At 42.7% G+C, this 10,792-nt stretch overlaps 2 protein-coding genes across 3 annotated transcripts in view; one reads left to right on the top strand and one right to left on the bottom strand.

Annotated features, from left to right (window-relative positions):
* Positions 1-2,021: 2,021 nt before the first annotated feature.
* The window catches only part of LOC124312630, a 53,775-nt gene continuing 45,004 nt past the window's right edge, over positions 2,022-10,792 (top strand). For both annotated transcript variants that reach the window (XM_046777114.1, XM_046777110.1), the window contains exon 1: positions 2,022-2,517. The gene's annotated coding sequence lies outside the window, so the exon portion shown is untranslated. The remainder of the gene's footprint in view (positions 2,518-10,792) is intronic.
* On the bottom strand, positions 5,633-8,549 carry LOC124312631. The gene is made up of 7 exons (XM_046777116.1): positions 8,347-8,549; positions 8,003-8,217; positions 7,853-7,895; positions 7,507-7,596; positions 7,229-7,362; positions 6,702-7,092; positions 5,633-6,147 (listed from the first exon to the last, which is right to left on the bottom strand). Exons 1-7 carry the CDS (start codon positions 8,384-8,386, stop codon positions 6,065-6,067), a joined length of 996 nt encoding a protein of 331 aa, XP_046633072.1. The 5' UTR covers positions 8,387-8,549; the 3' UTR covers positions 5,633-6,064.

Raw genomic sequence — 10,792 nt, 5'->3', positions numbered from 1 at the left:
GCCGGGAGTAAGGGACCGGAGAAAAAGGTGACCAAACATCGAACGGCGACCCCCTCCACCAGGTACAAATATTGCCTCACCTCACATAAAGCCCGTAACTGAATCAACAATCGCATTATTTCCCAATGATTTCGGGGGCGATGTGTATTGCAAATAAAGGGGAAAAGCAGTTGCTTGCCCAGCCCACGAGCTTGTTCCAGCTGTTCAAATATAGAGCAAGCCTTTGGTTTTTGGCTCGCAGCCCGGATATGCAATGACATTGGCAGCTAGTGATTTTTCCTTTTATTGTCCCCGACAGTTTGCCGTCAAAAGGACAAAAAAGAATAAGCTAGCTTGCTGTATATGCACAACAAATAATCAAACGCCTGATGTGTTTGGATCTCCCCTCCGCCCTTCGACGTATTTCGTCAACATCATTTTCCCCAGCTTTTGGCACTGTGGTTCTTATTGGATGTCTGCAATAAAGGAAGAATCATAAAGACGATAGCGCTCTAAACCTATCAGCAGCTGTTGCTCTGTGCGTGATTTTAATCTGAAAATGATTAGATTTCCTTGGAAATATAGCCAAGGAAACTCATATATACGTTTTCATGCCTTGATGGAGGTGGATTGTGATTTATTTCATCCGTTGCTATCCGGTAAAAAGGAGCGAAGCAGTAAATAATCGACACGAGACGTAGGGGTACGGGAACGGCGTTGCGACTTTGCATTCGAAAATTAATGCATGCATACGGCACACTCGGGAGGCGCCAGCTAGACCCCAAGATTCCTCATAGATCCCTTCTAATTCACGGTATGGAACGGGCAAAGTTTACGAACTAAAATCACTTAGACATGATGAATAACCCAAGACCATAAATTATTTCGTTAGTGATGTACGGTACGTATAAAGTTCATGGTGACAAATTTTTATGCGGATATTATTTTACACACACGGTTCCAGGCTGCTGCTGAAGTGTTTCTCAGTTGGAGAGGGGGAGACGTGTATGAATAGATGTGCCATGGCGGTGCACAGAAGTGCACACAAAGGTGTTTGTTTGTTTAATACAATAATCCGCTTATAAGTGTTTTGGCATACACACTCGGCTCACTTGGACGGTAGACGTGCACGTATACATTTTCCAAGTTCCTCTGATCTACTGAATAACCCCTGTGGCAACAGATGGGCTGCTGAAGAGAAAGAGAGCAAGCTTTTCGATCGGCGAATGACTAATCTTCTTCCTTTTACGTAGGTTTCAGGAGCGGTTCCTTTTCACTGACGAAGATAGGGTCACGTTCGTATAAACACACCCAAACAAGCTCTGCAACTGTGTGTGTGTAGAGCTAATCTCCATGCAATCTGTTACACTCGGCGTCATGTGCGTGGGTGTGTCAATAATATTCTATCAAAGCGCAGACTGTCCCTATTTAATAGCTGCCATCGCGGTGCATTGGTGCTTCAGTCAAATAATTAAACAACATCCACGTTTTCACGAACTGCTGGACCAATCCACCCACTGTAGCCTTTCAAGTTCGGTCGCGGGCGCGTGTACTGTAATGACACTTCCCAGTTGGTGACATCAAACAAGGGGGAGGATCAACAACGTCAGAAACGGATGGTTTCCAACCTCCAATTTTCCAACAAAACAGATCGGTATTGCAGGATTAGGTTTTTCGAAAAAAAAACAAAAAACATCATGGCTGTCGGAATGATTGGAATGGAAAACTAGTGAAAATAATCGTGACGTAAAATCGTCATGCTACTCAAACATGTTTGGACACGCCGTGGTGTTGAATGAAAAATACATCAGGTATAAAAATGATAAGAGATCGTAAAAGAAAAATGTCACGACATACTTTTAAAAGATGTATCGTTTTCTCTCTGATTTTAGATAAATATTTGTATTTTACGAGTGAAAAGAAAAAGAAAATCTGTTTTTAAAAAATTGACAGTTCGTGAGCGATCGATGGCAACGGTGTCGTGAAAATTGAGAGAAAAAAAACAAAAGACAAACACACTAGTTGGTAGTTGTCGCCTTTTGTATTTATGCAAAATGTGGTCACTCGCACAGTGGCGCCCACGCTGGAATGTAGTTTGTTGGTGGCTCCAGGGAAATTACTTTGAAAACTTAAACTTTAGCTCTTCTTTTGTGTGATATCGCGCCAACACCTGGCATAACTTGATGACAATTCTCACGGTGCTTTTATTAGATATCTCGAAAAGTGTGTGGGGGTTTGGAAAACTAAAACTAAACGAAGAAAACAGCCCCGCAAGCTGTTTCCCGGTTTTTTCGATCGCACGTGCCCTTCACTACACGACCCTTCCCCTTGAAAGAAGACACCAAGTTCGTCACCTGCTGCAGTGAAACCCCATCCCCAAAAAACTTAAGTGATTTCAAAACTTTTCCTGCTGCATTACAACTTGTTTAATCAATAACTTGGCGAAAAACTTTTGTGAAATCCATTGGCCGATTTCAGACACAATCAGCTGATTGCATCTAGAAAACTCCACGACACACACACACACTTGATATTGGGGTAAGTCACGAAAAAGTGTTGTTTTTTTTCCATCCCCGCTCACTTCAATTAGCTGATGGTGTTGTTTAGTCTACTCTATGTCTTATTCCCAAAACTTTGTTGCGTTTGCCTATTATAAAGCTGAGCCAACTGGGGTATTCGTTATTCACGCTTTAATCGATTCGTGAGCCTCTGTCTAACAAGGGGGACTCTTTGTTCTCTCTCCCCACGTGATGGCTAATGAGTCGGGAAAGTGTTTTCATTCTCCTTGATCAAATATTCAGACCGCGAGTGTTTCTAAACTATTAATTATAATGGGAAACCCCAGCAGTCAGGCCTCTATTTAAAAGTTGTTTGACATTTTGAAGTGAGTCGCGCTGAATTTAATTCGCTTGATTAGCTTAGTAGTCTAACCATTTGATCCAATCTGCCAGTCTCATGCTGTGTTTACAGCTGCGTGTCTAACAAATCGAATGTGTTTTCGCGCCTCACCATTTTTTGGGGGCCAAGCAAAACAGGCCGGCTGTTTTTCCCTCGATGATTTCCAGTGTGTCTAAAATAGTGAAGAGGAGCTAGGGCTCTCCGATTTGAAAGCAATCGAACACACAAAAAAGTCTTTTGGAAAAAAAAAAACTGTCGTCTCTTCGTGAGAAGAGTGTCGAGGGGTGATGCGTCCATCACAGAGAAACGTGAGAGGAGACGGGCCGTTTCAAGTGCTCTGTGCCACGTTTGTCTAGTTTCGAGTTGAGAGAACTCGAGAGAGAGAGTGAAAAGAGTCTCTATAGAGAGAATGGAAGGCGCTTTATTGGAACCGAGTGAGAGATTACTCGAGTGGAGATACAAAAACACTTTTATTATTTCTTTTCCCTTTTTTTGGGTGGGATTTTTGTTGGGTTTCAAATGATGGGTGTACACTAGCTAGGGAAAAACATTGATTTTCGTGAGTGTGTCTGTGTGTTTGGTCTTATTTTCTCAATGTCGTTCTTCTTCTTCCTTTTTGGACACATTTTTGCTGACTCTTTTCGTTTGGGTCGCTCGTTTTCTTTTGTTCCTACACGATCGATCTTTGTACCGATCACGCCAAGCCTCTCTTTCTTTTCCCCCCAAGCCTTGGCCTATTGTTTTACACATCTAAAAACACTGATGGTGGGGTTATGCCCCAACTAAAATCGCGTATAATCTCACCAAGGAAATAATTAAGTCATTTGGATTCATTATAAAACAAAACAAAAAAAAGGGACGAGCTCTTTTTATGGGGATGTTATAGTATCTAACATTCTCGATCTTTTCCTGGAGAAATCGAGGAAAAAATAGCCAGCAGATCCCTTGTATTTTTTTATTTGATTTGAGATTGTATTACAATTATGATTTACGAGCGAACCCGAGATAGTTTCCTTTTTATTTTTTAAAAACTAATGTCAAATTGGCCTTTTTTCTTGTTCATCTCTCCAATTTTTTGTTCATTTTTATATTATTTTTTTTATTGTTACGGCGGGGATTGATTAAAATCATTTCCATAATCGTAAAAGAAAAGGGAAAATATACTCCGTATAATATACCATGTAGAGAGGCAGACAGACTCGGAGCCTATATAGATGAGTATCATCTTCCTTCAAAGGGGCATCCCCGGCTCTTTTTGAAGACAGTGGAATTTTGTTTTATCCCATCTTATCCCAGAGGCTCTCCATTTTTATGCATTGAAAACAATATAAATGCCTGGAATTGTCGGTCGTACTGTCTTTATCTAACTCGCTCCAAGGCATGCCGAACAAAATTGCTGATACATCCAGTCTAAAGAAGATTTGAGAGAATGGGCATTTTCCAAATAAGGGGACTAGTGTAGGTTTTTTCATGAACATACACACAGCATTTCAGATGTTTTTCTAAAAAAGAAAACGGAGAAATATATATATGTGTAGTATATAAATAAAGAAGTGAGCTGAATTTGAAACGAGACCATACCCCGCTGGGTTTGGTTCCTCGCTCCTGTCCCTTGAAGCATATCAACCACAGCATTATTAAGACGTACAACTGAAATATGTTTCCTTTTATTCGGTTGTTGTTGTATAGCTCCTTTTTTCTTTCTTTTTTTGCGCCTGTCCAAATTGGCTCGATCTCTTTTGCTTGTTACGAACCGGAGAAATAAAAAAGAATTCCCGGAACACTTATTTTTACTTGTCAAAATAAAAGTTTGTTTTTTTAAGGACATGCCGCTCCTTTTCAGCTCCTTTCAGGTCGAAATCGAACAATTGTTAAAATACAAAAAGTTTCATTTCTTTTATAAATAATTGCCGAGTTTTTGTTGAGAGAAAGATTCAAAGTAGCAAGTGAAAGAACTAAAAAGAGAGCGGCTTTTCCTTGTAATGAACGACGACAGGCAAAGTATTAGACGAAGAAAAACAAGAAGTTTCTGGGGTTATTTCAGTATGGAAATAATCAAGATGTTTGCCGCCAAAGCGCCAGGGTTTTGTTGTTGCCCAACTCATTATGCAATAAAGTTTGTTGACTCTTTTATTATTTCACTTTCTCGGGAAAACGAGAGCGGCTCCCGTTTTTTTTTTCGTTCGAAACTTTTTCTTATTTTTCTCCCCTCCAATTACCGATATTATTACTAAGCTCATTGAAATTGATTCGATTAAAAGATATTACCGGCTGCCACACACCAAAACTTTTTTATGCATATTTTTTTTTCTTCTCGGAACTGTACACAGGGCTTGATTCCCCCCGGGGAGGTTAAAACCCCTCTCGTATCTCCCTTTTCATATGTAAATATTATATTCTCCTTGCCAGTTTTTGAGCACTCGGTGTAGTGTACTAGATACAGCTCTCTCTCTATATATATGTACGTGGTACACTACTCGTAGATATACGGACATGCCGATCTAATTGCTTTTTATAGAGAGGGAGGGATATGCAGCAGGGGGAAAAGAAAAAACTTGTTCTTCTTCTCTACCACCGCTACCCTTTTGAAAATTTCCCATCCGATGATGCGATATGTACGTATAAAAACCGATCCCGATGGAACGGCTTATGATACCGCCGCCAGTGTTTTATAGACGTTTATCCTTGGGAAAATGGTCGGATGTTAATCGACGTTCACGAATGGCCAGATGGATGTTCTACTTGGGGTCGATTTTATTAATAAAATAGGAATAAATTAAAAAGCGAGTAGTGGTTCAGCGTAGGGTTTATTGTACAGCAGGGTTTTCTGTGCTAACTGCTATCCAGTTTAAGTACACACAGTGTCTTTAATTATTTTGTGTCGCATGCGTCTGTGAGTAACACTATATTCAGCGTATAGCCCAAAAGCAAATCCATCAACGTCTCGAGCAACACCACCAGCCCATCGTCGCCTTCCTTTTTTCTTCTCCTTTTCTGTCTTGCACTGCGCCAACGTTTTCCTTTGCTCGGTTGATTGAACATCCTAATGAAGATTGAATCCAGTGCTGGGTACTATACCCGCCAGCACTTCCCGCCTCCTCCCCCCTTCGGCCAGTCGTTTCTTCCGGTGTAGTTGCTCATTCCGTCCATCTTTCCATTCCATCGTATTTGTATGCGACACTTGTTATCATCGAGACAAAGCCGCCAGCATCGCCATGGTCGCCGAGATGATGGCAATTGGATTCGTTGGTAAAAGTTGAGCGGGTCCACCTGTGGGGTTTAGTAGATATACACATACTACATCAATTTAATAGGCAAATCAAGTGGGAGGGTGAGGCTGATGCTCTATAGGAGAAAAGATGGAAAGCAGCGATTCCACCGTGGGAGTTATATGGCAGCAGTCAAGAAAGAGGGAAATATATAAAGTCGAACGGGGGGAAATGATAACAAGGTCCCTTGTCGGTTGTTTGTTTCGCTTAGAGCATCCAAAAGGAGGATGGCAAACAAGGCTCGTTATTTATTTCCAAGTTATTGCCTCTGATATATATACGACTAGACTCATCTCTACTACGTATATACACACAGTATTATTATGATTCGCCCGAATTTGTGTATGGGGAGGAGGTCGTCGTCGTGACGGATGGATCTTCTTTTTATAGCCATTGTTACGCCAAGGAAAAAAAGTTCTTTTTGTCTGGCTGAAGCATGATGACGAGGGAGGACTTGATGAGACCGTGGGAGAGACGACGTCGCTGGCGTCGTCGTACTCGTACTGTTGTGTGTGTGTGTGTATGTAGCTTTCCTTGTTATAATTAATGACTGACCTGTCGAGGTTTGAGGAGATCGGCGCTTATCGCCAGCCGCAGGAGTCGGGACTGCCGTTGACGGCCTCAAAGGATTGACGAGCGGCCCTGTTTGCTGCTGCTCTTGTCTCCTACTTATTCCATCATCCAGAACGGCTTTAACGGCGCTGCTGGAGCGCTGGTGAGACGAGCCGATTGACGAGGCCGTGCACACAACCGTCAGTTGCTGCCCGCTACCAAAGTGCTCGCGAGTCAATCTCTTGATGTGTAATCCCACAGTCGTTGAAGCCTCGAATACCATCGTCACCGCGCTGCTCCCGTTCACGCTGCTGGCCCCGCCCGATTCCGTCTCGACAGACGACGAACGCCAACGCGTTGGGTAATGCGTCACCTCCGGGTCATTATCCTCTTTCTGGAATCGATTAAAAAAAAAGGACCGAGATGTTATTGGAAATTTAATTGGCTGCTGCTACAGTCGGCTGATTTCATTCTCGACCCACTTTTCCAGATTAAAATTTTTTCCGATGATTGATTATTCTATTTCTTACCGCTTTCCCGTTGATTATCCAATGAAGACGGGCTGCCGGCCGGTAGTCGAACGATGTGCAGTTAATTCGTAATTCAGCGCCAATAGCGTATCGTGATTGGATGTTGTAGATGACTGGATCGCCCAGCGGTGCGTCTTTATCGAGTGGGTGATGCGAAAAAACGGGAGAAAACAAAGCCGAACAAATTTACATATTTTGTCGATGGATAGATTGAAACAAGTTGAAGAACAAATTTATCTTTTTAGAATTTTTTGTGGTTATTTTTTTTATTTTTTTACCTTCTATCGTGATGTTCATCTCCCGGTAGTCGGTTTCGAAGGTTTCCTCAGCTGACACCTCGCAACGGTAGACGCCTGACGTCCCGGGGACTGCGCATTTTTTTCCATTTTTTTTTTTTTATTTGATTTTTATTTAAATGCGTTTTTTTTTTATCGTGTTGTATATATTTTTTGGAGATGTTGACGATGTCACGAGAAAGCCATCCATCACGCAACCCGTTCATTTGCATTTTGGAATCAGACAAGAAACCAACGAAGGAGAATGAAAAAATAAAAATAAGGAAAATTGTAACTTGACATGAATTCTCAATTTTTCTAAAATTTTCGAAAAAAAAAAGTTGCGCACCAACATGGCGGATGACAAGTTTCTCTGCATTGGAAGACTCGACCTGTCATTTAGAAAAAATATTTTTATTATTTAAAAAAACAGGTTTAAAGTTGAGGGAACATTGATTTGTCCAGTTGGATGAATTCCAAAAGGTTATTTAGATTATACATCGACGTAGACGTCTTCAATGGGGAAAGATCGTGATGGAGGTTGCAGCTCTGGTTGGAAGCGGTAAAATTCCCTGGTGCCGTGGAACCACTTGACGGCATAGAGACGGTCTCCCGCTTCCAGATCGTAGCGACAATGTAAAATGATGTCCGTGCCGCGGGTGACGGACTGGGACGGGCCCTCCAAGCCGCGCATCACGAGTCCATGGACGGTACCTTCAAGTCAAAGAGAGAAGCCCATTTGGGGTTGAGGAATCTTATCGATCAACCATTTTTATTTTATCGGGGGATCATCGGGGACGGTCCAGCGATGCGTTTGAATCGAATAAATTAGGAGCAACTTACACGCCCAACCGAGAACGACCAACCGATGAACTGCCGTCATATTGTTTCACAGATGCGGGGGAAAAGTTTTGAAACAAATCTAAGCCTATCAAACTCTAGAGTGCGTGAAAGTGTAACTGAACTCAACTGCACTCGATGCCCGTTACATTGAGACTGTGGAAGCGGAGGAATCCTTGCTACATAGTTGTTCCTCTTATGTTCGTTCGTTCGTTTGACGTCCGTGTCTATTTCATTCTCCCCTCACTTGGGTCTGTGTGTAACAACTTCTGCTGTGTATATTACAGCCGGGCGAATGGCAACTTACAAAGAAAAAGAAAAGCCTTTTCTTGAAAAAACAAAGTTATTTCTTTTAAAAGTCGAAGCTAGAGGATTGAATGCGGCTGGGGCGTCCGTTCAGACAAGAACAATCCTACCGGAAACTTCTCTCTCTTCTTCTTCTTCTTTCTTTCTTCTTCTTGATCTATTATAACCCCACCCAGTCGATCGCGTGCGCCCGACGTCTTGTGAAAGAAGTGACACATGTTACCATTTGGCCGGACTCCAGCAGTGACTATCCACTACGCACACACAGTCTCTGTGTGTGTGTACTATATAGCGATCCATCAGAGAGCCAGCCAGGACTCGACCGAGTGTTCATCGACCGTTAGCGTTAGCGTTACTCCGTGAACGAACAAATGGCACACTGGGAAAGAAATAAAAGGGCCTTGTGTTGTTAGTGGCAGCAGTATATCTTGTGTTTGTATCGATAATGTACACAAACGTAGAGAGCGAGAGAGAGAGAGATGTCTCACTCTGTTGTGTTGTTACATTGTGTGTGTGATTTCATAGCAACAGGCGATATAGCGTCGTCGTCGGAAGATGTGTAACAAATGGTTTCACTTTACAGCTTGACAGTAGACAACAAAACCATCCGGTCGTCGCCCCTTATCTCTTTAGCTCCTCTTCTTCTTTCTCTTAACAAGGCGACATGCGTGTAGGTGTTTATGGCCGACTCCCAACTAAAAGGCCCTCCTGCCGTTGTTTGCATTCTGACTCGGAGTACTGAAGACGAGGTAAGCTGAGAGGAGGCTGGAGAAGAGATGAACATATGCGGCTGGGTTATATGTTGGAACGTTCAAGAGAAGGGAAATTCTCTTCTTGGTAAATAACACAGGAGAGAGACACTGACATAAGATGTCTAGCGCCGCAGGGATATCGGATGCTAGGCCCGTCCGTCCGTCTGACTCTGCTGTCAGCTGCTTCCATGTCCGGCTGGCGGGATCAATTTCCCTTGGCATTGTTTCCGGTTTAAACTGGGTTGAATGACTTCATCATTTAAACTTCCCGGTCCCAAGACGTTTTTTTGTCTTTCTTCTCCGTTAAAATCAATTTGAACTGAAAAATGGTCGTACTAATAAAGAGTTGAGGGGCCAATTACGTAAACTGGGAATCGTAAAAAAGCGTCTCATTTTCCACAAAAGTTGTAGTACTATGCGCCCGCACCCCCACACATTTATGAAAGTTATTAGGAGCATGGCAGAGTCAAACTACTATAGTACACGGTGTTGACTATGCCAGTCGAGCCCATCACTCTTGCGTATTTCTCTCTTTAACTAGGCTCTCAAACTTTGTCTAAAAAGTGAGTCGAGGCGGAAAGTTGACTTTTTCGCAGTCATCGTCATTTTTGATGGGATTTTCAATCTCTTTTGTCCTATATCTTTTTCCTTCCTCCTACAAGTCAATTTTTAAGGACCTGGGGGTGGGGAGGGACGACAGTTTTATGTGTGCACTACCAGTCGATGGATCATTAGATCATAGGGGGACCCTCCCTCAACATGAAAAACGAAAAAGAAAAGGGCGAGTACACTCTTTGGCTCGCTTGGTGCCGGGGCGTAAATCGGACATGAACGAGACGAGCTTGGCTTTATGCTTTGCGTTCAATCCCGCCGGACGTGTTGTGTTAGACTTTTTGTATACCCCAAGAGTCGACCCTATAAAAAAAGATGGATTCGTGTTACATCATAGTTAAGTTTTTTTTTTCTTTTATTGGCTATAATAATGGAGCTCTTTTTGATTGCTCGTTGACTCGTGATTCTGTGTTTTTTTTTTCGGTACTTTCCGAAGATTCGGACACAAAAGTTTGTCTGTAGAGTCGAAGAGAAAAAAAAAGGGGCCATCATCTCAGTGTAGGAAATGGCCAGCACCCGGCGATCAATCAAACAGCAGGCGGCTCGGTTGATGTTGTACAACACATTCGGTTTTCCCCCTCTCTTGTCGAGTATGATACCCACAAGAGGGGCGCAGCACACTCTTCTCTATCACGTAGTATATTATCAGGAACAACTCTGAAACGGCCATGGGCGCCGTCCGAGAAAACCTTTTTCTATTTTTGAAGAGGGAAAAAAGCCATTGCCGCTTTTGATGTGAGTGACTCTCGCTGCGTTGTGTCTGTCTATCCGTGTGCGAA

This window comes from Daphnia pulicaria, chromosome 8 (assembly GCF_021234035.1).
Source record: "Daphnia pulicaria isolate SC F1-1A chromosome 8, SC_F0-13Bv2, whole genome shotgun sequence".
NCBI classification, from domain to species: domain Eukaryota; kingdom Metazoa; phylum Arthropoda; class Branchiopoda; order Diplostraca; family Daphniidae; genus Daphnia; species Daphnia pulicaria.
Note: the sequence above shows the minus strand (reverse complement) of the source record. Positions and strands in the feature narration are given on the sequence as shown.